This window comes from Hyaena hyaena, unplaced genomic scaffold (assembly GCF_003009895.1).
Source record: "Hyaena hyaena isolate Hyena2069 unplaced genomic scaffold, ASM300989v1 scaffold_405, whole genome shotgun sequence".
NCBI classification, from domain to species: domain Eukaryota; kingdom Metazoa; phylum Chordata; class Mammalia; order Carnivora; family Hyaenidae; genus Hyaena; species Hyaena hyaena.
This window is the reverse complement of record NW_024081039.1, coordinates 1122722-1150190: the sequence shown is the minus strand read 5'-3', so window position 1 is coordinate 1150190 and position 27469 is coordinate 1122722. Positions and strand designations below refer to the sequence as shown.

Genomic DNA, 27469 nt, shown 5'->3' with positions numbered 1-27469 from the left:
CATGAGTTAAAAGTCCTAGGGGTGCCTTGGTGGTTGGGCATCCAACTGTTGATTTCGGCCCCAGTCATGATCTCAGTTCATGAGTTCGAGCCCCGCATCAGGCTCCACACGGACACTGGGGAGCCTCCGTGGGATTCTCTCTCTCTCCTTCTCTCTCGGCTCCTCCCCCACTCATGCTCTCTCTCAGAATAAACATTTTTTTTAAAAAGCCCTAAAAAATAGCTGTACAACAATGACAATATGTATGTATTGGTATGGAAGAAATAAAACATGATGTTAGAGATTCTTAAGAGAGCAGATAACGAAGCGGACGTGCGGCATGGCGCCAATTTTGCAAAGTGAGTGTGCATGTGTCCTCCAAGCGACTGGCCCCGCAACACTGTGCTGAGTTTTCTGCTCCTCCCCTGCCTCTTCCCCCTCCTCCGCTGCCTCCACCCCCTCCTCCTCATCTGTGTTTTTTAAACTTTCATTTAGTGTGTAGGCATAGGCTTTATTATATATACAAGCAATAAAATCGTTTTTGTAATTAAAGAAAAGAATGGAATTCTGGTCAACTGTGTCAAAGGTGACAAAGTCATCGATGAGGGTGATGTTCGAATCGGCCACCATGCTTTTCAATCAGGGGTGCCTGGCAGCACCCCAGGGAGCAGTGTTGCCCTGGCACAGGGAACGGACTGTATGGCAGCTGAGAGTGAACCCAGGAGGGGGGTGATGGGGGGCAAGGGCAGTGACAGCAAGAGCTGAAGACGTTTTTATGGATTTTGGGTGAGATGAAGAAATGGAAGAGCAGCTTGAAGGGAATCCTTCAAAAGATGCTGCTTTTACCTTTTAAGGTGGGGAGGGTCAGGGCTTACTTGCAGGTAGAGGAGAAACAGGTGGGGAAAGCGGTGAGCTGATGGAGCAGGGTCCCAGAAGAGAGAGAGGAGGGTTCCCCTTGGGAAGGAACGTCCATTTCTGAGGCCGGAGGAAAGGATGGCTAACGATCCAGGGAAACTCCGAGTCGGAGGAAGTAGTCAGAGGGCTTTCCTACCCCAATGCCTCTACCTTCTGACCATGTCAGAGGGGTGGCCTTGGAGGATGTAGAAGATTCCATTTGGAACAGCATGTAAGGCAGCAGTCAGAATGGGACAGAAAGAAAACAGTGGGCTAAATATTAATACAAAGCTTCGTAACACTTTGGTATTCAAAAATAACTGCCTAATTCAGTTTTCTTTAAGGTAACAGAGTTTTTAAATCATCAAGAAAAAAAAGTTGAGCTAGGAATTTACCCAAGGGACACAGGAGTGCTGATGAATAGGGGCACATGGACCTCAATGTCCACAGAAGCACTTTCAACAATAGCCAAATCATGGAAAGAGCCTAAGTGTCCATCAACTGATGAATGGATCAAGACGATGTGGTTTATCTATACAATGGAATACTACTTGGCAATGAGAAAGAATGAAATCCTGCCATTTGAAGCAACGTGGATGGAACCCGAGGGTGTTATGCTGAGCGAAATAAGTCAGGCAGAGAAGGACACATACCATATGTTTGCACGTATAAGTAGAACAGGAGAAACTTAACAGAGGACCATGGGGGAGGAGAAGGGGAAAAACAGTTGGGGAGAGGGAGGGAGGCAAACCATGAGAGACTCTTGAATGCTGAGAACAAACTGAGGGCTGATGGGGTGGGGGGGAGGGGAAGGGGGGTGACGGGCATGGAGGAGGACACTTGTGGGGATGAGCACTGGGTGTTATATGGAAACCAACTTGACAATAAACTATGAAAGAAAAATAAATTGATGGCAGTGGCGCCTGGGGGGCTCAGTCAGTTAAGCGTCTGACTCTTGATTTAGGCTCAGGTCATGATCTCACGGTTTGTGGGATTGAGCCCCACATCGAACTCCACGCTGAGAGTATGGAGCTTGCCTGGGATTCTCTCAATCCCCTTCTCTCCTCACAATAAATAAACATCTTTAAAAAACTGATGACAAAAATTCTGAAAAGGAACAAAGAACTATCTTTATAACAGCGGTCACATAGCATGTCAAATTCATTGCCAGAAAAAAAAAATCATAGCCAGAGAAGACTATATTTCTAAATACATTAGGATTCTGGAAAAACACTAATGAAGCTTAAGTGCCAATATAAATATTTTGAAATCATTAGAAAAGTCAACACTATTCTGAAGAACATCCCATTGTGACTAAGGAATCAACTTGAAATTTGGTGTTCAACTCTTCCCCAGTAAATTCTGAAGGATCTGGATGACTTTGTCAGATTCAGTACCCTGTTAAAGGGCATTAAGATTCAGAGAGCAGCTTATCGATGTCGTTGAGAAAGGCATTTCCCCGCCCCCCTGTGATTTTTAACATATTTCAATAACTATCTAGTTTGGGTCAGATTACAGAGAAAAATGATTGCCCTGAATGAGGTCTACTCTGCACAGAGTTATTAAGTTTAATATTACATGCTGAAAGATCAATAAACATTACGCTCCATTTGATCAAATTACGGACTCCCTGGAACCACACAGTTCATGCGTTTGGGATTTTTCTGCTGATCTTAAACAAGAAAAGAAGCTCAACTGTTGCCGCTGAGACTGCATCCGAGGGTATCAGGAAACTATCCGGGCTGGGCTCAGCCGATGATACACCCTCTGAGCAATGTAATGTCCCGGCCGAAAGGGAAGTCGTCTCTCCTGGGACCATCAATGGGGTCAAAAGCCCTCAAGTCTGAGGACCAAGCTTTGCCACTGCCTCCCTCCCCCTGGCTGCTCAGCCTTAAGTGTGGCCGGCAGGTGGGGAAAGAGAAGGGAGGCAGAAATGTCACGCTCTGGGGGCGGGTGGTTGCTTCAGATTTCACATGGACGTGGGAAAACTTCACATAAAGGGACACCAAGTGAAAGGAAGGGTTTCTTCTCTGCCTCCGTCCTTGGTCCCTCTCCTCAGAGACGGCCGCTCCCAATAGCTTCTCGTATTTCCTTCCTGGTTAACAGGTGTGTGTCTTTACGGCCAATATAGATCAGCCACACAGGAATAAGATGCACAATAAAACCCCATGGGGATGCACAGGTGCTCTCAGAGGACAGGTAGGAGAGTTCTCCTCTGCAAGAGCCCTGGCCCACATGCGGAAGTGAGGGTCTTCACCGGAGCATTTCCAGAATATGCAGCACACACTTAAAGGTCACAGAAGTGGCATAGAAGCCACCCTGAGCTGTTTTCTCAGTTACCATCTCAGCGTCACCACGTGCTCTTAAGAGAGTTATCTCCTATTTCCGTGCCTCAGTGTAGCCACCCGCGAAGTGGGCACTGACACCCCCTACTTCCAAAGGGCACCACGTGGCGTGCTTAAGGTTGGCAGAACGCCCCAAGGCATTCTGATGGAAATGTGAGTGTAAGTTTTATGAGCTCACCAGGGAGGGCATGTGTAATTGCAGTCTGACAAACGTCCTATTTAAAGATGTACTCTTTATATTTCAACCCTGTAATTATTTAGCATTTATAGATCATGCCACGATTGCTGAGTACTTTATAAACATTTGGCTACACTGTTCCAAAACAGCCCCATCCTCCAGGAACGAGGGGAGACAGATTGCCTGCAAAAAGTAGAAAGCATGTCCTTTCAAGAGCGTGGCAGTGAGTGCCTACGTGATGGGGACTCTCCCGCCATGGCCTTCCCTGCTGCTCCTCGCTTCTACCCTCAAGCTTCCTTGTCCCATCAGACAGCCCTGCAATTACCCAGCAGGCTCGTTCCCTGTGCACATGTAGTAGGGGAGGGCGGGCGCCACGGATGTCACGTTATGTCGGCTCCTGAATGCCAAAAACCAAGCCTGGGAAACGTGGGATGCCCTGGCACGTGGCACGTGGCATCGGAAGTAGGAAACAACACTGTCCACAAACTTTGTTGTTTCCCGCAGGCCTTACAGGTGTGGTGTCTGGAACAGACTTGACCTGGCCTTGACACTTCGACCACGTTACCCCCTTGGTCATCTCTTTCCCCTTCGTCCTTCATCGTCCATAGGGACAGCAAGAGCGCAGACCTCACCGGGTTGTTTTAAGGATTTAGAAAGTGAGGTATCTATACCAAGAACAGTGCCTGGTAACCTTAGCGAGTGTTAACATCCGAGGGGCTTCCTCCCAAGGATCTGGGCTCTCATTTGTCTTCCTTACGTGGGGCACACACTGAGGAAGTTACAAGTTTAGCATCTGGAGCCATACAAATCTGGACTCTACTCCTGGCTCCACGTTTTATTAGTTATATGACATGAGACTGGTTGGTTACCATCTCGTGGAACCCAGAGCCTAGATCCTCATCATGGGAGCAGTGATATCTGTCTCAGTATTTCTGTAAGAACTAGGTGTGACTAGTATGTAACAAACGCCACCGTGCCTGGACCACAGTGGCTCCTAATCACAGGCTCCTCTATCTGTTGACTCGGGGAAGGCTGGCTAGCACGGGGTTTGTGTAGACCTTGGGGAACCAACAGAAACAAACACTCATTGGCCCTTTGGCGTTTGGAAGCCTTCCAAATGCACCTCACACACTCTAGACGCCTTCTCCTGAATCTAGCGAGGCCCCAGGGGCCAGCAGCCGCACCGCCTGCTCACCCGGGAGCTCCTCAGAAACTCACCGGTGATGCGGCATCTCACACCTGCCTCAGATCAGCGATTCAGACTCTGCATGTCAACAACATTCCCAAGTGACTCACACACACATTCAGGTTGAGAACAGCTGCTCCAGAATTCAGCCTCCAGACCAAGACCGCCCACTGCTTTCTGGTTATGTAACCAGGGGCATCGACTTACATCTCTCGGAGCCTCAGTTTCCCTAAATGTAAAACAGGGCCAAATGCAATTCATGGCTCAGGAGGTGGTGTGAGGATAAAATGAGATGGTCCCAGTAAAGCCCTGAGTGGAGTCTGGCACATAATTAGAAAGACCGGCAATTTAGATAGTATATTTAGATAGCTTAGGTAGCAATTTAGATACTGTCGTATCTCAAGGGATCGTAACAAGCAGCCGGTGCCTTTGGGCGGAACAAGTGTCGTCACCTTCATTTTCACCAAGAGCATGGTGATGTTCAGGCGCTTCACGTGCCGTGCCCCAGGCAGAGGGTCGTGGACGGAGGCAGAGTTTGAAGCCTTGAGAATGTGTGTGTGGAAGTTCCCGCAGGAGGCTGGGTGAACCGCATCTCCCTGCCTAAAGGCGTCTGTGTGGGGACATCCGGGGCGGAGCCCAGGGTTGCAGGAAGGGACACGTGTCCTGCCCAGGCACCCAGCGCAGCCCTAGTGACCAGGTGGTGGCTCCTGCCCTAGCCAGGTCACCGCCGCTGGGCGAGAACCCAGGTGTCCTGACTGTGAAGTCTCCTTCTCTCCTGTCCCAGGGCAGGACTTGGTTAATCCTGGGGGAAAGCCAGAGTCATTATTTCCTTAAAAGCCTTGATTAGGTGAACTCTCTTGCGGTTTAGGTACCGGGAGAGGCCTCCCTGGGGACTGCCCTGGGTCAGGCCGCACGTGGGGTTTCAGTGCGTTTCTGTCAGGTGTTAACGGGACGTTGTTGCAAACAAGAAGGCTTCTCGACCCTCCTTGAGGGTATCCAGACCCCAGGAATGACCTGGCACATCTCAGCCCTGCAGGGGGGCCACTCTGCCTTCGGAGTGGCCTTGAGACCAGCAGGGAGTCCCGTGGACCTGGAACCCCACGGGCTTGGGATTAGGCTGAGGCTTTTCCCTGCTCTGAACTATTTTCCAAATCGACCCTGGAATTCGACCTTCACTTGGCCAGGCCTCACTCCAACAGAGAGGGATTTATAATTATGTTTTCTTCAGACTGTTTAGTGTCATGCAATAAAAGGAAAGGAAAACTGAATCTATAGAGAAAATGGACTAGAAGTGGCTTTCGTGGTGGCCCGGCGAGTACCCTGGTGGTGACGTTGATTGCGGTGTCAGACTGGCTCCTTCTCTCCGTCCGGCTAGCATACTGCCTGCGACCCGTGGCTAGGAGTTGCTTGTCAGAGGTCATGTCATTCTGGGACTTGGAAAGCTCTAGAAAACAAATACACGGGACGACAGGTGGGAGCACACAGCTTTGACAGACTCGCGGGGTCCTCCGCTGGGATTCCCTGCAACCACACCCCCGAGGAGCCCCAAGGTCTCCCAAGGCTAGGCTCACGGCATGGGGACGATGGCACATCCAACCTCAATCTCTGGGCTTCGGAGGGAGTGGCCCCCAGACACCACGTGCTGGACGAGGGGCACACGGCGCCCTGCATAGGACAGAGGAGCCTGATTCCCAAGCGGTGACAGTGTGGCCCTGGGCCTCTGTAGGCAGACAGCCACCGTCAGGGCGGGAGGGAGAGGGACGTCTTCCAGCCCACTTACTCTGCATCCTGGGTCATCCGTCACAAGCGCACAGGTGTCCGAACACAAAAAAGGCAGCCTAACAAACCAGCTGGCTTTTTAGGGGCTCCTTACAAAGATTTGTTAACTAAATACCATCTCTTGGGACCCTCTGAAGAGAGGTAGAAGTGAGATTCAGGGTACCCTTACAACTATTTTAATAGATAAATCCTGAAAATATAACTTTTTTTTGGGGGGGGGACAGTGTACCAGTGATCTAGAAGAGATTGAATAAAGTGGGAAGGAAGGAATCTACACAAAGAGAGAGAACCACCTCAAAGATGATTTTGTCTTTCAAAAATGTGTCCCTTTTCCATGGGGTCCTTATTTCTCTCAAAGATGACCTTGAAACTATCTTTAGAGCAACTCTCTCTGAAAGTTATCATGTGGCTCGCGTAGGCCATTTCCAATTTTCTAGTAGCCACGTTTAGAAAAGAAATAGGTAAGGGACACCTTGGGTGGCTCAGTCTGTTCAGCGGCTGACTCTTGATTTCAGCTTAGGTCATGATCTCATGGTCAGTGAGATCCAGCCCCCTGTCTGGCTCCGGCCCATCCTCCAGCTCAGAACCTGCTTGGGATTCTCTCTCTCCCTCTCCCTCTCTCTTTCTCAAAATAAATAAACATTTAAAAAAGTAAAATTAATTTTAACACTATTTTTCATTTGACACAATATATTCAAAATATTGTTAAAATATATGATTAATAGTAAAATTAATGAAATTTTTTACTGAGTAATTGATGTATACAATATTTGCTAGTTTTCGGTGTGCATTACGATATGATCACCACGCTAAGTCTAGTTACCATCCGTCACCAGGTAATATTGCTTCAGTATTACTATCGGTATTCCCTATGCTGTACAGTTAAGGAGATTTTTAATTTCTCTTTTTTAATACTAAGTTTCCAGAATCTGGTGTATATTTTACCTTTTTTTTAGGGCAGGCTGCATTTCAGGAACCACCTGTGGTTAGCGTATTGGACAGCCCAGCTCCAGAGCACCCTCTCTTCTGATCCATTCCTTGAGATGCTATCGTATAAATAATCCCCACCTGTTGCTATTTATTAGGTATTCCTGCAGGTACTGCCAAAGGCACATCTGCAGAGTGTCTCTTTTCTCTAGAGAGAAGCCCGCCTGCCCCCACACCCCAGGGCATGCTCCTTCCCACCAGGATGTGTAGCACCTCTCCCCTCTGAGAGCACTGCTCTCCACACTGGCCTCGGGTCCACCCTCTGGAAACCAAGGGGCGTCCTTCTGCACCTGGAAGCAAGCAAAGTCCCAGCACACCAGGCCCTCAAGTTGACAGTGAACATGGACTCCTCATACAGCTAAATTCCAGCCCAGCTGTGAAGGGTGTGAGCACCCCAAGGGGTGAGGCTCTCGGGGCAGGGATGGGGGGTGTCTCGTCACCACCATCTGCTTGGCATTCACCCCAAAGCCTGTGCCTTCATCTGGTCCATTTCTGTCCACAGATGAGGCAGGTGAGGGTGTGTCCTAACTAACTCAGCTTCTAACAAGTAGGCTTGTGATCAGCACCATCGGGTGGAAAGGAAGAGTAGCAGCGAAAAGCACAGAAAGGTCCTGAAATGAAAATCACTGCTCTTATTTGCTCCTCCCTTCTAACAGGGAGGGTGGGGAAGCAGGCAAAAGAGCAGGAATCTCCTAGAAATGCAACAATAATAAAAAGGGCTGGAGATTGCTCATTTCTTCCAGCTGGATTGGCTTCACGGGGCAACACGGGCCACCAAAGGTCGTAGCTCTGGGGCAGCTTCCTCAACTCTTGAGGCCAAGGTCCCCTCCAGCCATTTCCCCCAGACCCCAGGCACTCTCAGAATGAGGCTGTCCTCTGTACCCACTTCTGTAGGAAACACGCAGCAAAAAGGATGAAGAAGGACCTGTGCAGGACAGCTCAGGACCTGAAGCAGCGGGAATCGGCCCCACCCCTGCTACGTGCCCTGAGGCAGAGATGGGGTGAAGGGCGTGGAGCCTGTGCCCTGCCCTGAAGAAGCAGCGGGGAGCACCTGGGAGGGGACCGTCCCTGGGGGTCCCAGAAAGCTGGGCGTTCCCATCCCTGCCTCTGGGCTGAAGTCTCTGTGGTCCGTGAAGCACCAGTGTCTGCACAAGCAGGAAGAGGATGCAAATGGGGGGCTTTAGTCCATATTCCAAGGCAGAGACTGGATGCTGCTTTGCTCTTTGAATCCCCCCCACCCCCACCCCGGGGACAGTTCCAGTCGTCCACCGGGGTCTGCTGATCTATACTGATGGCATCGCCAGAACACTCAAGGAATTGGACTGGCGAGTCTCCAACATGTGAGCAAGTGTACAGGCGAGGGTACGGGTGAGCAAGCACACGCGGGCGTACCCGTGCGTGGGTCCCAGCGTGTGCAGGAGGGCGAGCACGGCATGGGACAAGATGAAACGTGCGTTCTGCCTCTCTGGGCGTCTAGCTGAGGGATTACCAGGTCAGAGTTAATGCTGAGACATGATTCCAGAATACAGGGGTGGGAAGTAGTTCACATAAGCCACCTGGATGTGGGGAGAGACTGTGCTCCTATAAAGGGACGCTGAGAAGTTTCGACAAGAGGAGTGTCAGCGGGAATGGGGCCAGCCGCTCGAAGTTCAGGCAGCCGTTAGGGCTGGAAACCCTAGGCTGGTGCCCGCTAACCCGGCCCACTAACGGGGTGGTTCTAAACCTCCAAGCTCTATTGGCAAACAGGTGGCATGAGATCTGGCTGCTTCGTCCTTCTAAAGCAGAGGGGGACAGACGGTCTCAGGAGATGGCCGCTTCCCTGTTTATCTAAAAAGGTGCTTTGATTTCAGTTGTCACGATACAGCTCGGAAGGGCTCAGGGGGGGAACACAAAGGACTAATTAAAATCAAATAATAAGACTGTCTCAGAGCCAAGGCACAAGCCCGACCCCATCCACAGGCACTGGCGTGGGTAGAAGCACCGTGATATAGAATGGTCGCCTGAGACCCCCCGATCCCACGTGGGGCCTTCTCTCGATGCCTGGCCTCCTCTGGGCACCTCAGCAGGCCTGCGTGGGGGCTTTCCTCTGGGGTTTGCACTTTAATACCCAGGGGGAAATATCTGAGCAGAAAGAATATTGAAGATTCTAAGCAGTGGTAGTGGTAGTGCTGGGTTCTTTGCATCTGCAAATCACGGGATTACTGCTAATTGAAGATGGATTTACTGAGGAGGAAAGGGGAACAGACAAGTCTTTCCATGCAAATGACAGTCGCTGGGCCCTGCCTGGCCTGAAAGCTCCCAGTTTTCTTTCATTGGCACCATATCACTCCCCTGTCTCTGCAAGTCCTTGGGAGAGGCTGGGATGCGGGCCAGGACCGACTGCCAGGTCTGTGCTGAGCTCTGGCAGTAGGTTTGGGTAGCAGTGGGGTAAACTGAGCCAGTCCAGTGGCCTAAAGGATATCTCTTCTTCCCCCCCGCGAAACCAGAGCCCTTCTCTGCAGGGGGAGGGGTGAAGGGACAGGGTGGTAGCTTTCCCCAGGACCTGGAGACAGAGGTCCCCGGCCAGGCCTTGGCCAGGGGGCTTGGCTGGCCCGGGGGGTGGGGGGGAGAACACATGGAAAGGCATCCACTTACTTTTCATGTGGGTGGTAACAGACAGAAACAAATTTTCCATGGACTTATTAAATCCTTTAAACTGACCAAGTTCCTGTAACTAAATCAGAGACAGAGGAGAGAGAATGAGAGTTATACTTGAAGCCCCAGGTCTGCCCCAGCAGCCTCTAGGCCTCCAACCCCCAAACAGGTGTGAGTGGAGTGGGGGGTGCTCCGGGCACGTGCAGGTGTGTGTGCATGCGTGTCTGGAGAGCGGAGGGCACTATCCTCTCAGGAGGCAGGGATCCTCTGACTCAGCTTCTTTCCTTTGAGGTTTGACACCCACATTTAAGGGAGGGGCATCAGCAAAGGGTGAGGACATGACAGCAACGACCTCTTGGAAAAAATAGCCGACATTTCACTGGCTTAGACTGTACTCAGGCAGACTCTGCTTCTTTAACCTGCTCCTGGATGATGCCAGCCCAGCTCCAGGCAGAGGGGATCCCAATGCAACAGCCAACACAATAGTGACACAGGGGCGATGGTGGTGCCAGGCTCAGGGGACCAGCCTGGAGCCAGGAGCTAGTTCCACCCCTCCAAGCAGGAGAGAGATGATAAAGCAAAAAAGACAGAAAGGAGATCACTTCCCCTTCAAGTCCCATCCATCCATTCACCCCTCCATCTATCCTTCCCTCCATCCCTGTCCTTCCCTCCATCCCTCCCTCCATGCCTCCATCCATCCATCCATCCATCCCTCCCTCCTTCCATCCCTCTGTCCCTCCTTCCTTCCCTATTTCCATCCATCCATCCATCCATCCATCCATCCATCCATCCCTCCCTCCACACCTCCATTCTTCCATCCATCCATCCATCCGTCCATCCGTCCATCCGTCCGTCCGTCCGTCCATCCGTCCGTCCATCCATCCATCCATCCATCCATCCAGGAAATACATCAGTGCTGGAACAAGTTGGAAGGATTTAGAATCTCAAGAAGAAAATGGAACAGAATTTTGAAGTTCATTCCAGGCTCTCAGTTTGAAACTGGAAAAAGAATAAATATACCTCTCTCTCTCTTACTAGCATATGGATGTGCCCTTCTATGTACAGATACAGTTACTCTCTTTAATTTGCAGAATGACAATAATGAGAATAATCAAGGCCATGTGTTTTCATGGCACTTTATAGTTTCCAAGTACCAGCACTGACATTATTTTGTTAATTTCTCATAACAACCATAGGAAACAAACCAGAGGAGAATAATTATTTCCACTTCTCAAGTGGAAACCCAGGTAACTCCAAGATCATACCACTAATTTCTGTAGACAGAAATGGTCCTGGTCTACTTTATATTAGCATCTACAAACACATAAAAGACACACACACACACACACACACACACACACACACACATGCTCCAGGCACTCTCACACCTATGAATCACACACCTGTGAATCAACATGTATTTATTTCTCTTTACACCCCCAGAAGCCCCCCACACTGCAGCCTATTCAGATCCCCACACTCAAGAGCACAGTGCGCAGTTAGGGAGGACAGCCAGCAAAATGATAAGAGTAAAGTGGTGGGGATGTGGGTGCAGGCAGGGATACAGGGCACAGGTGAGGACATGGGGTGCAGTTGAAGATGTGGGGTGCAGGTGGGGATATGGGGTGCAGGTGGGGATATAGGGTGCAGGTGAGGACATGGGGGACAGGTGGGTATATGGGGTATAGATGAGGATGTGGGGTGCAGGCAGAAGGTGAGTCATTATTAATTCAGATGATCCCATGGCCCCCAAAGCATGGCGGACGCACAGACAGTGGGCAGGCCCAGCACTTCCGGTCTCCATTCTCTGCCTCCCTCCATGGCCAGCTTCAGCCACAATTAGATCCCTTTGCTCTGAGGGTCTTGGTCCAACCTCTAAGACGCCCTTCCTTCCTCCATTTCCCTCCCACGTCCCCTTCCCCAGGGAGGCCCAGAACAGTCACATTACCCTGTAAGAGCTGCTACTGCACTGGCTCTCACTCAGAGGAGGTGGGGTAGGAGGAACCACAGAAATTTTGCTGCCAAGGAAAAATACAGGAATAAGAAACAGGTCATCAACGATCCAACTATTCGTCTTACAAATACACAAGACTCGCCATCATCCTATGGTTCAAGTTCTCTGATTTTGTTTTTCCTTTTACGTCCTTGCACTTTAGAAGAGGACCCAGCAGCCTGCCTGGATCTGCCCCTCCCGTATTGGTACCGGATATTCGGTATTTTCCGGTAACGTGACGAACGAGCACCACGCTACTGGCGTCCGGGCTTAGCGCTCCATCCGTGTTGTCTATAGTAGCCCGGCCGCTTGGGGACCCAGGCCTCACGCACGTGTCCCATATAGATGTGCGTGTTCTCTCTGCCCAAACCGCACCAGCAGAAGTGCCAAAAATTCCGTGGATGTCATGAATCAACAAATCAAGCATGAGAGGAATAAGAAGCTTGTGATGGGGGAGTGAGAGAAATGAAGAGGTTCCATGATTGGAAAATCTCATCATGGGCCAAAAAAAAAAAAAAAAAAAGCTGGTGGGGAGCTTTCAGAATAGTTTGATAAATTCGGTGAAATCAGGTGTGTGAATTGTTGCCAACTTCAAGAACCCTAGGTGTTTAGGGCTGTGTATCAAGAAGTGAGCATCTCTCCGACCATTCTTCACTTCCACCATTTTACATACTACATATGTATATATTACATATACATATGTACATATTACATATTACACAGATGTCTGAGGTGTCAGGCACCGGGCATGATGTCGGAAACAGGAGTGATTCATAAAAGCAAACGCTTGGTTTAGAATTTCATTTAAAATGCCATCAAAAATAATATTTCATTTCCTGACAACATTTCAGAAGAATTTAAGAAATAAAACCTGTCGTGAGAAAATGCTCTGCTGGCTGCTGAGAAGGCTTTTCATAAGAATCTGGAAATATCTCCGTTTAAATCTTTTCCAGGCACTTTATCATTTAAAAAAAAAAAAAAAAAAAAGTCACATTCCAAAGCAGCCAGGTCTGAAAGTCAAGAGATCTAGAAGTTCTTTCAGCAAGTCCTTGGTGCTCAGAGCCCTGCGGGGCCAGAACGGTCTGCCCCAGGATGGCGCTCACCTCGGTTCCTGATAAGATTGCAAGAGCTTTGCTCCAGCGCTGCAGTGTTGGCCTGGAAAAGATACCAGGAAAGGTCACTCGTTAGTAAGAAGACAACCTTGGGGAGGCAAACACAGGCAGTAACCAAAATAAAATTATTGTTTTTCTAATAAAACTTCAAGTAAAGTGGGTGATAGAAAGGCTCTAGGGGCGCCTGGGTGGCTTAGTTGGTTAAGCGTCTGGTGTCGGCTCAGGTCATGATCTCACTGTTTGTGGGTTCGAGCCCCGTGTCAGACTCTGCACTGACAGCTCGGAGCCTGGACCTTGCTTCGGGTTCTGTGTCTCCCTGTTTCTCTGCCCCTCCCCTGCTTGTGTATGCTCTCTCTCTCTCTCTCTCAAAAATAAATAAAAAACTTAAAAAAAAAAAAAGGCTCTAAATTTCTATTGTGGTGATGGTCACACAACTCTGTAAATTGACTTTAAAAAATTATGGACTTAAAACAGATAAAGTTTCTGTTCTAGAAACTACATTCCACTAAAGCTGTTGTTAAAAACATGCACCTATACCCACGCTAAGAGACCATAATTGCTAGGAATGACTGCTTTTATTAAAAGCTGACGTTGGGTTAGATTTTCTAAATCTGGAAAATTTGAAAAGCCGTCCTAAGCTTCCAAGCTTCCATTTGTCCTTTGGAAACATTTCATAATTGAATGACTATATTCCACTAAACATTCCTTGTTGTGGAGATTAAATTAATCTGTTAAAAAATGTAATCTGCTTATTTCTAGTTATAGAGGCTAATAATTTCCTAAACAAGACAGCATCTGATATAGTGCTCTTTTTGTTTCAAAGACAGGGGATTTCATGATGTATTAAGTCCCCCAAAATAGAACTCTACATGTTCATAGTTCTGTGAACACAATGTTTCCTGGCCCCATGCATAGGAAGAGGTTAGTCTACCCAGCTGGGAAGCCTTCTAGCAGATTCTCTTGCTCAGGGACGTTCCCCATTGGGCTCCGCGCAGCTCAACACACAGCTGAGAACCACCGGACCTGCCATCTTGGGGGGTCTGTCTAGCTCCCGTGCTGTGTGTTTGAAAGTTTTAATCCATTCCAAAGACAGGCTTACTGAGTCACATCGTTTCCATCAGACATGAAGGGCAGGGAGGACTTGAGGAGAGGGAAGGCAAACGTCTCTGATATCAAGCCCCAAACCTTAAAGCCAAGAGGCCGCTGACGCCCGGTGACCCTGAGCCGTGCAGCCCCCAGGGCAGGGGCCCTTAACTGGAGCTGGCCTCAGGGAGTGCAGGAGCCCGGACATCCTAGGTCGGACCCTGAGTCTCCCTGTTCGTGTACATTTTGCTGGAGGTTCATGACCGTGTTCACCAGATTCTAAAAGGAGTCTGTGAGCCCTCCCCATCCCCCGCTAAGAGATGGTTTTGGGGGTAACCGGGTGGCTCTGTCGGTTGAGTTTACGACTTCGGCTCAGGTCATGATCTCTCGGTTTGTGAGTTTGAGCCCCACACCAGGCTCTCTGCTGTCAGTGCAGAGCCCATTTTGGGGCTGCCCCTCCCGCTCTTGCGTGCTTCCAGAAATAAATAAATATTTTTAAAAAAAAGAAAAGAGGGGCACCTGGGTGGCTTAGTCGGTTAAGCGTCCGACTTTCGCTTAGGTCGTGATCTCGCGGTTCGTGGGTTCGAGCCCCACGTCGGGCTCTGTGCTGACTGCCAGCTCAGAGCCTGGAGCCTGTTTCAGTCTGTGACTCCCTCTCTCTCTCTGACCCTCCCCTGCTCACGCTGTCTCTCTCTCTCTCTCCTAGAAATAAATAAAACATTAAAAAAAATTAAAAAAAAATAAATAAATAAAAAAAGAAAAAAAGAAAAGAAAGCAATGCTTCTCTAAGGCAGAACAGAAGGGCGGCCCCCAAAGGCTGAGCGCTGTGCTAGGAATGGCTGCAATCCCACAGCTGCAGGAGCCACGGGAAAGAAAAGAGCTCGGCCAGGAGACAACGAGAACCACCCGAACTGCCTCACGGTCGGTTGTCATGAAAGCAGAGAAAAACAAGGCAAAGAAAGAGAAAAGTTAGTGACGCTGTTTGCCCAGGGTGGCCTGGGTGAAAACGCAGAACCCAAGAGTTGGGGAGTTCTGAGCCCTCTTGCGGGTTGGCTGGTTGGCTCACCCTGGCTGCTGGCTCCTTTCCTGGCTGCCTGCCCTCCGCAGACCCTCAGCGTCTTGTGTCCAGATTGTTGTGACAGCGTCCCCAAGGCACCAGAGCTAGAGTAACCCCCGCCCCCCAAACCGATGCTATCACCACCGCCTAAAGCCCTGCAGTGGCTCCCTATTGCCGTGGCCCAAACTGCGAGCCACTTGCAGCGTCCTCGGCCTCCACGCCTTCTCTGGGCCCACCTCTCCCGCGGGCCCGGAGGCAGCATCTCTCATTGCTTCTTACAGCCCTACATCCTCGGACCTTGCCCACTTACTCCCACTTACCCCCAGCTCATCTCCTGGTGCCCCATCTCCGTTCTTAATTTCAGCTGAGTCCCCCTACACATTTTTTTTTTTTGATGAATCTTTTCTTTTTTTTTTTTTTTCAAATAGTTTTTTTTCAAGTTGGTTTCCATATAACACCCAGTGCTCATCCCCACAAGTGCCCTCCTCCATGCCCATACCCCCCTCCCCCCCACATCCATCAGTTCTCAGTTTTTGTCAGCATTCAAGAGTCTCTCATGGTTTGCCTCTCCCCATTCCCCCCACCATTTCCCCCCTTCTTCTCCCCCATGGTCCTCAGCTAAGTTCCTCCTAATCCTCCTATACGTGCAAACACGCCTCCCCAGGTCCCGGGAAGGCCTGGCCACAAGTGGCTCTCTTCTGCCCCCTGCTGGCCGCGTCGGGCCTGACCGGCCGCGCTGGGGGCTCAGCCCATCCTTTCTGTAAAAACCGAGTTAAGTATTCCAGGCTCCGTGCAGTCTCCGTCCTCTGCCCTGGTGACAGCAGCCAGACAACAGGAAACAGTGGGCTCTGATATAATACGATGGACGCTGAAACTTGAATTTCATGTTTTGTTTTTTTTTTTTTTTATGTGTTACACATATTCTTTTGGCCATTCAAAAACGTAAAACTCATTCCTCACTCACAGGACATACAAACACAGACAGGGGGACAGGCTTGGCCCTAGGGTCCTGCTGCACCCCATGTCCTAGCTCCCCCGAGTGTGATGAGCCTCAGGCCCATCCCCCAAGGCCGTTCCCTGGAGTTTGGGAAGCGCCGCCCTGTGCCTGTGTCCTGTTCACCGTGTGCGTCCATTTTCCTTCCTCTCCATCCCTCAGGTGTTTCGTCTCAGGGACTTCCTTAAAAAGCACTATCTGGGGGCGCCTGGGTGGCTTAGTCGGTTAAGCGTCCGACTTTCGCTTAGGTCATGGTCTCGCGGTTCGTGGGTTCGAGCCCCGCGTCGGGCTCTGTGCTGACAGCCAGCTCGGAGCCTGGAGGCTGTTTCAGAGTCTGTGTCTCCCTCTCTCTCTGACCCTCCCCTGCTCACGCTGTCTCTCTCTCTCTCTCCTAGAAATAAATAAAAATATTTTTAAAAAAAGCACTATCTGCTTTTTGTTAATATTAATTAATTAATTTATTTATTTTTAGGAGAGAGAATTTATTTATTTTAGTCCGTGAGTTGGGGGAGGGGCAGAGAGCAAGAGGGAGAATCCCAAGCAGGCTCCTCACAGGCAGCACAGAGCCCGACGCGGGGCTCGATCCCACCGTGAGATCATGACCTGAGCCGAAATTAAGAGTCAGACGCTTAACTGAAGAGGCCACCCCAGGGCCCCTGTTAACTTTTTTTTTTTTTTTAATTTGAGTACCTGTGCCGGAAAGCTGCCCTCGCGGTGTGCAGAGACGCCAGGCGCCTGGAAGCCCCCAGAGGCTGGCTGTGCTGCTCTGGCTGCCTCCTTAGGCAGAGGGGCTTGGGGGGGTTCGGGGGGGGCCTCTGCTGAGGGGCAGCCTCGATTGGGGCCGGGAGCTCAGCTGACATTCATTAGCAGCTGACTGTGCCTTGTGCCGTGGGGATGGCTCTCTGTGCATGCTGGGCTTGTCACCAGGTGGCACCCCAATTTCATCAATGAAAACGGAAGCTCAGGGACATTCTGTAATAGGCCCAAAGTCGCAGTCTACAAATGACAAAGCTGCCTTTTGCGCCCTGACTTGCCTCCAAAGTGGGACACACACACGTTACGGCAGAGCAGACCAGTGACTGTGTTTTGGGGGGGTACCATGCTCCCTACTTTTCTCAGGTGTGACAATTTTCAGACTAAAAAGCAAGGGGAAAAACAACCACTAATAAACCAATGGCCAACTCCCTCAAAACTCTGGGATTTCTTAATTTTATTTATTCTTTAAAAATGTTTATTTATTTAGAGAGAGAAAGAACGAGAGAGAGTGCAAGTGGGGGAGGGGGAGAGAGAGAGGGAGACAGAGAGAGAATCCCAAGCAGGCTCCACACTGTCAGGGGACGCAAGGCTCAATCCCACCAGCTGTGAGATCGTGACCTGAGCTGAAATCAAGAGTCAGACGCTTGCCATCCAGGTGCCCCATGAGATTTCTTAGTCTAGAAACGCTTTCTATCTGTCCTGTGTGTCTTACTCTGCTTAAATCAAGAAACAAAGCCCGTGCACGCGGGTTGGGGCATCTGGCCTTGGGCGTGAGGGCCCTGGGGGAGACAGGGGCTGGGCAGTGAGCATGCCAACAGCGCCCTCCATGCCCCTTCCTCGGGGTCCCCCTTCTGTCCCAGCCCCGCCCCTCCCCCTCCAACACACCCTCCGGAGGGGGAGGTGCTGTCCTTTGCTTACAGCGCCCTGTGTGGACACAGCCCCTGACCTTCCTCCACCGCATCCCAAGGCTGCCCTGGGCTGAGTTGTATCCCCTGAAGAGACATGCTGAAGTGTAACCCTTAGCCCCTGCGACTGTGACCTTATTTGGAGACAGAGTCTTTGCAGAACGAGCTAAGGTGAGGTCATTAGGATGGGCCCTCATCCCACATGACTGGTGTCCTCATGAACAAGGGGGAAATGGGGGGCGCCTGAGGGGCTCAGTCAGCTGGGCGTCAGACTCGATTTCGCCTCAGGTCATGATCTCACAGTTCGTGAACTCAAGCCCCACATCGGGCTCTGCGCTGACAGTGTGGAGCCTTGCTTGGGACTCCCTGTCTCCATCCCTCGCTCTCTGTCCCTCCCCCTCCCCCCTCCAATAAATAAATAAACAAACTTTATTTTAAAAAAAGAAATACTTGGGCTTGGAGAGAGACATGCACACAGGGAAGATGACCTTGATTTTGGACTCCCAGCCCCCAGAACAGTGAGACGGCAATGCATTCTCGCTTCGCTCTAGCGTCAGAGGTCCTTTGTGATTCAGTCCCTCCTGCCTCCCGGGGTCCCCTTCATACATCCCGGGGAAGGTGAACCTCCCAGATGCCGGCGCCCACCAGACCCCCGTGATCCTGGCTCACGTGCCTTCCTGCCCTGCCAGGGGATTGTTCTAGGGATCCTGGCCTGTCCCCACCCGGCTGGCCTCTTCACGCTCGGCCCGCACACCTCACTCACAGTCCCGCCTGGGCTGTGATAGTGCGCATCTATTCGGTCTCCTCAGCTAGACACTGAACTCTTTGAGGACCCGGGTCTTGTCTTACGCTGCTTGGTGTCATCAGTACCAGTAAAGGGTTTGTCGTGCAAGGCGGGAAGGGGCGGTTATAAATACAACAGCAACTAGCACTATTTCAACAGTAAGTGTTATCTTCTCATTTGAGCCATATGACCAAATACGCATGAAAACACAGTCATCATGTTTTCACAACTTGGGCTACATGTAACTCCTCCATTCATTCACATTCATCATGTGGAATCCACAGGCGCACTTTTTGGGTAGAAGGAAGGGTGGGAAGGACAGCTCTGCTCACAAGTAAGAGCATACGGTGCTGGAAGGGTCCATTCCAGCTACGGGACACAGCGGTGGTGTCTAGAGCAAAATCCAGCTGCGGCTGGCACAGCGTGTCTGAGACAAATCACCTTCTATCTATGCACTACTTCTCAAATGAAGGGGCGCCTGGGTGGCTCCATCGGCTAAGTGTCTGACTCTTGATTTTGCAGATCATGATCCCGCAGTTTGTGAATTCGAGTCCCATGTGGGGCTCTGAGCTGCGCTGACAGCTGCTTGGGATTCTTGGGATTTTCTCTCTTTTCCTCTCTCTGTGCCCCTCCTCTACTTGTGCATATACAACACTCTCTCTATATATAAATAAATAAACTTAAAGAAATTTTAAATAGGGATGCGGCACCCTATTTCAGGTGCTCACAAAAACTCCCATAGAACAGATGCCCCTCCTAGCTGGCTCTATTGTCATGCCGGCCAAGCGCACTAACACCAGCCTACTGGCTCCCTGGACCCCAGGCCCTGCGGCAGCGGCCAGGCCCTGCTACCCCAATACTCTTCCCGCTTGGGTAACATGGTCACAGGAAAGAGGGCACAGACCGGACTCTCTGGAATGCCCCAGTGCAACTCGGCCAGCCTGGCAAATCTCATTGTCACGGTGGCCAAATGGCCTCACGTTCTGAACTGCAGGATCTGAGTGGGCTATTCTTCTTCCAAGACATCACCCCTAATGCCCCCTGCTGCGCTGTGAGGCCCCACAGCAGCCCCTTGTCAGAACTGCTATGCACCCCCAGACAGCCATGTGGGATCCAGCTGCAGAGCTAACAGACCATCAAGCAGAAGGAGGGCCTGGCCCACAACCACCTCTCTGCTGGCGCCCGTGGAGGGGAGCAGCGCCCTATGTAGGAAACTACCCCCTGGAATTCCAGGTGTGTGACCCAGTGCAAAAGGCAGGCGGGGCTATCCCGTGTGGGGCCTTCCTGGGAACAATGCAGATGTACCCTTCCCTCAAGACGCTTTTGTCTACCCTTAGGAATTGGTCGTAATATATGGATTTTGTTAGAACAACACATTTTGCTGATTCTTCCAGAAAAATCATCACAATAAGCACACAAATTTTGGATGTCGTGAAACTGCACCCCTTTAGATGTGGCTCCCTAGTACAGTGTTCAACCTGTACAACTGTACGTGATAGTCCTCATGGTTGGTCCACACTGGAACTTGAGTATCCTCTAAATTTTAGAAAAGGTAAATAAAACCAAAGGTTGGAAGGGGTATTGGACAATCACAGTGTGTTTTAGGACTTTTTTTTTCTTTAATAGGAAAGAAAATCCCTAGAACAATAAAGTTTTAAACCAATTTTTGGCTCATATGCACAAAATAGAAAATGTCTCAAAAAATTTGACCTATAAACCCCTCAGCATATAAAGAATCACAGTATCCTGTCATAAATGGTTTTGGAGGTGGATTCCAGAGCCATTTTTAAATATATTTTAGTCCTTAGAGAAGCTTTGAGCTTAAATAGCACTGGGGACAAGCCACTCCCCCAAGATGAAAGAAGATAAAGTGCACAACTGTGAATCAGCAACTAATGTCTCTGGGAGACCAAAAATTAATAACAGTAGATTTACGACCCTGTTGGCAGAAAATATCTCACATCCAGTGTCCTTCGGCTGCTAGACATTACTCTTCTGCTCAGTTGCAAGAGAGAAAAATAATTTTTGCTCCTTAATTAAGTTCCCCATATTCTATCAGCAGAAATCCTGGGTGGTTTCCATGTTAATAATAACCAACAAGGGCTGGGCAGTATCTCTTCCCCAAAGATACACATAAGGTGGTAGTCACTGGCCTAGGTTGGAGGACTTGGGGACTAGAGTATTGACTGCCATCCTGCGTCTCTTGATTTTCTCTAAAAATGGAATATAGTTTTCAGGAGTTCTCTATTCTAAAGAGTTTGGATATTAATCCTTTATCAGATATGTGATTTTGCAAATACTTTCTCCCATTCCATGGGTTGCCTTCTTACTCTGTTTACAGAGTCCTTTGATGCACAAGTTTTTCATTATGATGTAGTCCCATTTCTCCATTTTTCCCCCTTGTGTGCCTTTGGCATCGCATCTAAAAAAACCATTGTCAAAGCCAATGGCATCTTTCCCTCTATGTTTTTCTCCTAAGACCTTTATAGTTTTAGGTCTGTTGTCCATTTGTACTGTGTTAGGTAGGGGTCCAACTTTGTTCTTTTACATGTGAGTATCCAGTTTTCCCAGCACCATTTATTAAAGACTGTCCCTTCCCCCTTGAATGATATCAGCACCTTTGTTGAAAGTCATTTGACCACATATGCGAGAACTTTTCCCTGGGTTCTCTAGGCTATTCTCTTCCACTGGTCTCTCTGCCTGCCGGTGGCACACTGTTTGGATCACTGTAGCTTTGTAGTAAGTTTTGAAATTGAGAAGCATGAGCCTTCTGACTTTCTTCTTCTTTTTCAATAAACAAACGGGGGTGCCTGGGTGGCTTTGTCGGTTGAGCGAGCTCTTTATCTCAGCTCAGGTCATGATCTTATGGTGGGATCAAGCCCTGAGTTGGGCTCTGCACTGACAGCATGGGGCCTGCTTAGAATTCTCTCTCTGCCCCTCCCCTGTTTATGTGCACTCTCTCTTTCAACATAAATAGATAATTAAAAAAGAAACTAACAAAATAACCCAATTTTTAAGATGGGCACAGGACTTCAATAGTCAAGATAATATAAAAATGGCCAATAAGTACAAGAAAATGAAAAGATGTTCAACATCACTCATCCTTAGGGGAATGCAAATCAAAACCACAATGATGTAGCCACTATGGAAAATAGTACAGAAGTTTCTCAAAAAAATTAAAAATGGAACTACTGTATGATCTAGCAATCTCACATGGGATATACATCCAAAGGTTACAAAATCACTGTCTTGAACAGACATCTGCACCCCCAGGTTCACTGCAACATTGTTAACAATAGCCAAGACAATGAAGCAACTGAAGTGTCCTTCAACTGATGAACAGCTGAAGAAAGTGTGGTGTATATTAAAATAGAATATTTTCAGCCATAAAAAGGAAGAAATCCTGCAGCGCCTGGGTGCCTCCGTTGGTTATGCAAACAACTCTTGATATTGGCTCAGGTCATGGTCTCATGGTTCATGAATTCAAGCCCCACACCTGGCTCTATGCTGATTGCATGGAGCCTGCTTGGGATTCTCATTCTCCCTCTCTCTCTACCCCTTCCCTGCTCACATGTACTCTCTCTCTCTCAAAATAAATAAATAAACTTTTTTTTAAAGGAAGAAATCCTGCCATTTGTAACAACATGGATAGGCCTTGAAGGCATTATGCTAAGTGAATAAATCTGACAGAAAAAGACAAATACCATATGATGTCACTTCTATGTGGAAACTAAAAACATTGAATTCGGAACAGAGAGTTGAATGGTGGTCGCCCCGGGCTTGGGGCAGGGTAAATGGGGAGATACTGGTTAAAGGATACAAACTTTCAGTTAAAGATAAGTTCTGGGAATCTAATATATAGTCACCATGGTGACCACAGTGAATAGTACTGTGTTGTGACTTCAAAGTTGCTCTGAGAGCAGAGTGTTAATGTTCTCACCATAACAACAATGGCAAGTGGTAATTGTGGGAGATGAAAGATGTGTTAACAAACCGTACTGTGATACATGTTTCGCAATATATACATGTATCAGCTATCCAAAAAATTCCATACACAGAATGGAATAAATGTCAGGCTAGAAGATACCTAATACATACTGAGGGATTGACTTAAAAAAAATACACAATGCAATATCATCTCATGCCTGTTAGAATGGCTATTATGAAAGAAAGAGAGAAGGAAAGAAAGCAACAAGTGTCCAGAAGGATATAGAGAAATTGGAAGCTTGTGCGCTGCTAGTGGGAACATAAAATGGCACAGCCGCTGTGGAAAATAGTATGGGGGTCCCTCAAAAAATTAAACATAGAATTACCATTTGATCGAGCAATACCACTCTGGGTATAAACACAAAAGAACTGAAAACAGGAACTTGAACAGGTATTTACACACCCGTGTTCATACAAGCACTGTTCACATTCACCAAAATGTAAAAGCAAGCCAAGTACCCATTGGGATGAATGGGTAGACAAAATGCAGCATATACACCCAGTGGAATTTCATTGGGTCTTGAAAAGGAATAAAAGTCTGACACACGCTAACACATGGTGGACCTTGAAGACGTCATGATATGAGAAATAAGACAGACACAAAAGGACAAATATACTGATTCCATTTACAGGAGGCTCCGAGCATAGTCACTTCGTAGAGCCAGAAGGTAGAATGTCAGCCACAGGGGGCTGGTAGAGAGGGCGGAATAGGTGGTTTGTGTTTAATGGGAAAGAGAGTTTGGATTCGGAACATGAAAAGCCCTGGAGTCAGATGGTGGTGTTGGCTGCACAAAACTGTGAACGTGCTTAATGCTGCTGAATTCTGCACTTAAAAATGGTTACAACAGTAAATTTTATGTCTATTTTACTGCAATAAAACCATGAGCATGGAGTTCTTAAATACAAAATGATTTCTTAGTTAAGTATGTATGTGTCTGGTCTTTCCAAAAATGTACTGATGTAAGGAGACGGCTTAACGTCCGATCATCAGGGTGCTCCCTACAAACTACCCTTGATTGATAATTTGGTCTAAACATATGAGCACATGAATTCGTAATTCAAAAATCCTATTCAGTTCAATGATTTCACCCTGGTTTCTTTTTTTTTTTAATTTTTAAAATATTTATTTATTTCTGAGAGACAGCGAAAATGGGGGAAGGGCAGAGGGAGAGGGAGACAGAATCCAAAATGGGCTCTGTGCGGTCAGCACAAAACCCGATGCGAGGCTCAAACCCACGAACTGTGAGATAGTGACTCGAGCTGAAGCTGGACACTCAACCAACTGAGGCACCCAGTCACCCCTCACTTGGTTTCCCATTCTGTTCATAAACAGGAAAATAATGATGGCCACCAAAATGCGGTCACATCCTCAGCCTATCATGGAGAGCAGAGGGCAGCAAACTTTCTGCAAAGGGTCAGGTTGAAAGAGTAGAGGCTTTGCCAGCCATAGAACTCTGTAGCAATTCCTCAACCATTGTATCGCAAAGCAGGCCATAGACAGAAAAGAGTGAGCATGGCTATGTTCTGATAACACTTTACATAAACAGACGGTAAGCCACATTAGGTCTGGATGCGATAGTTTGCCGACCCCCAGGGGGGCAGGAGTATTGAGTAAAATAAAACACTGCTAGCCTAACAACTAGCCCATTTAACCATGGTTTCCCCTTCATGTTAAAAGCAATGGATCAAACCCCAAAAGCAGATAAGGAGGTAGTCATGACAATTCGGGACCAAATATGTAAACTGCTGAGGGTGGCCTCATCATCAAGAGGCAGTGGACAGGGCACAAAAGACAGTGGCAGAGGTAGAGACACAAAAATAATCATGGTAGGAACACTGGCACTTAGAAAGCAGCAGGGATACTCTAGTGGCCTGGGAAGATGTCTGAGATACAATGCAGAAAAAAAAAATCTGGGTTGACTTGATGTATTCAAAGCACCTTGGACAATGTAAGCGATTCCATTTTTGAATTGCTACCATGAACAAAGCCAAAGGCATCATGAGATAAAAGATAAACTCAAGAACCTGTCTCCAGACTATTACCTAGAAACACTGGGTGAGAACAAAAGGTTTGAAGGTCAAGGTGTTACTTCACACGGTAATCGTCAAATCTGACTTGACAGTCTCTGTTCTAACTAATTCAGAAGGGCTGGTCTGGAAACCTGCCAGGGACACGACAAGCAATCCAATCAGACACACTGCCCATTGTGTATTCGTGTCATCTTTTCTTAAGGAGAATAGTGATAAAGAAATATTCAAGAGAGTAAGACACCACATCTTCTTTAAAATAAGACAAAAGCATATACAAAATTATGCATCTGGTAAATAAACATGATTTCATAAAGACACCCTTTTGTGAACGTAAGCACGTGAACTAGGCACTTGACCTGCAACCCCTAGAAAGTTTTACTGAATCACCCTTGCAGACCCCACCTGCTGAATTGCATGGGTCAAAGGTCTTTACCAAGCCAACAAGCAAAGAGACCATAAAGGCAGAGTTTTGCAATAGCGTCATCCCTAATACTCACACCTACTTCTTTTCATTCACCAGCCGAAGTTTTCCAACCCACACACAGTCAGTCTTGACACTGTTCTCACAGCTCTGCAATCACATGGGCCAAATCCAAGCTGCCCGTGCAGAAGAATAAAACTCTAAAAAGTCACATGAAGAATTAAATCACAGTTAATACTGGGAGGGGTGATAAAAATTCTTTTCCTTCATGACAGTGAGACATAATATGGTCCTGGTTAGTTATATAATGGATCACTGAGGGGCACCTGGGTGGCTCAGTTTGTTGAGTGTCCGACTTCAGCTCAGGTCATGATCTCACGATCTGTGAGTTCGAGCCTCGTGTTAGGCTCTGTGCTGACAGCTCAGAGCCTGGAGCCTGTTTTAGATTCTGTGTCTCCATCTCTGTCTGTCCCTCCAATGCTTGCTCTTGGTCTCTGTCTCTCTCTCAAAAATAATAAACATTAAAAAGAATTTAATAATGAATCATTAAGACCATTATCAGAGGCTATATTAAGGTTCAGCCTTCCTAAATTATTTTATTTCCCAATTACTAACAATGAAGTGAAAGTCACAACAGATTGTTTACAGATAACATTTAACCATTCTTAAACTTTAAAAATATTAGGACTAAGAGTATTATATTGCCATTTTCCCCCTCTTAAACACAAATATAAAGCAAGAAAACGTCATGGTTGTTTAAAAAAAAAAAAAAAAAAAAAGCAAAACACACATTCACAGCAAAGAGCCAGAAGAGGGCGCTATCTCTATAAGCTTAGCAGATGCCATAAATAAATAAATAAATAAATAAAGATAGATCGATTTTTGGTTTGTTTTCTAAGTTATTAGTGATCTAGAAAATTTCCATCATAATTGTTTATTACATTTGCTACTTTTCCAGGGGCTTTTGCATAAAAGATTATTTGGGGACTTGTTAAATACACACTGTTGAGTCTCCCAGGGTCCCATGGCATCGGGAGACTTGAATTTGAAGCAACTCACAGCTGATCCTAGAGCCCAGTAAAAACCCTCGGTGCAGAGACTGTCAAATGCCCCAGGATGGAGGGGCGGGAGTTGACAGTGCCCGAGTGGCCGGGTAGCTGCTTACAGGAACACTGAGACCCCACGAAGGTCTGTATGTTTTGATCATCCTGAGGTACCCAGGATGGACTGCAGCTATGGTATACAAGGAACTATTTTAAGACAGTAAAACTAAACATCAAATTATGACATCTTAGCGGGGGGTAAAGCCAGTTTATAATCAGAAAAAAATGTAAGTGAAGAAAATATTTAAAATATTTTGTGTACCATCTACCCACAAAATAAAAATTTGGAGTTCATCTTTCTTGCTTTTAAATCTTTTTAAGGGTTGGAAAAGTAGCACAAGAAACTGCTACAATTAATATATACCGTTCTTCTTTGGATTATTACTTATACTTCACCTACTTTCGAGGAAATTTGGGGAGGATTTACCTTAAACGGCACATATCCGATAGAACCGTTAAAATAGGCATATAAGAAGGAAACTGGGTGACAATGGGCATAATTATTCTCGGAATTCCTTCCATTGGACATTAAATTTGGCTAGTGGTTTGTAGATGCTAAAAAGGAAAAGGATTCCTAGCTTTTCATCTGTAGGTAACTTCTTGGTCCTAAGCACTGACAGCAGGTGCTACTACAGAGAACAGCACCTCCCACTTCCATGCGCTCTATCCTTACTCACGTCATTCATTTACTTACTCGTTTACTCATAGGTCCAACTCCCAAAGAATTATGCAGGAAAAGTTAGAGTTATGGCATACCCACAAGAAAAAAACCTCTGTATGTCAAAACACATAACAGTATAGGTGTAGCTGACAGAAAAGAACTAAGAGCCTTAACGTAGAAAGACCATCTGCAGAAGTTCACACGGGTGGGAAATACTCAGCCCTGCTAGGAATTAGATGAGCGTGATGAAAACAGCGTGAAACCATTTCAGACTACCAATGTGGTTTTGCCAAACTGACAAAGTTTTGTTTGTTTTTCAGGATAATTCCTACTGGTAAGGAGGGCCCATGCTCCCCAGAGGCAACGTTCCTAACATCTTATCCTTCTCTTTCTAGAAATATTCAGAGATGTTCCAAAGGTTTATCTACAAAGAAGTCCATTGCACTTTATTATTTTAGTAATATTCCGAACTTCCAAAAATGTAATGGCAAAACTGGAAATTTCCTCACTGAACAATAGCAATTTGGTTCAATAAATGAAGTCACTTTCCAATGATGGAATGATATACAGTCATCAGAAATTATATAGTTGATGAGGTTA

The 27469-nt window shown here is 47.7% G+C and overlaps 1 protein-coding gene across 5 annotated transcripts in view; it reads right to left on the bottom strand.

Annotated features, from left to right (window-relative positions):
• Window positions 1-27469, bottom strand: part of SYTL3 (synaptotagmin like 3) — a 99377-nt gene that overhangs the window by 27856 nt on the left and 44052 nt on the right. For all 5 annotated transcript variants that reach the window (XM_039252098.1, XM_039252100.1, XM_039252102.1 and 2 more), the window contains 4 exons: window positions 13079-13130; window positions 11931-12000; window positions 9983-10061; window positions 5902-6026 (listed from right to left, as the gene is read on the bottom strand). In XM_039252098.1, the coding sequence (XP_039108029.1) occupies window positions 5902-6026; window positions 9983-10061; window positions 11931-12000; window positions 13079-13130 (326 nt within the window). The remainder of the gene's footprint in view (window positions 1-5901; window positions 6027-9982; window positions 10062-11930; window positions 12001-13078; window positions 13131-27469) is intronic.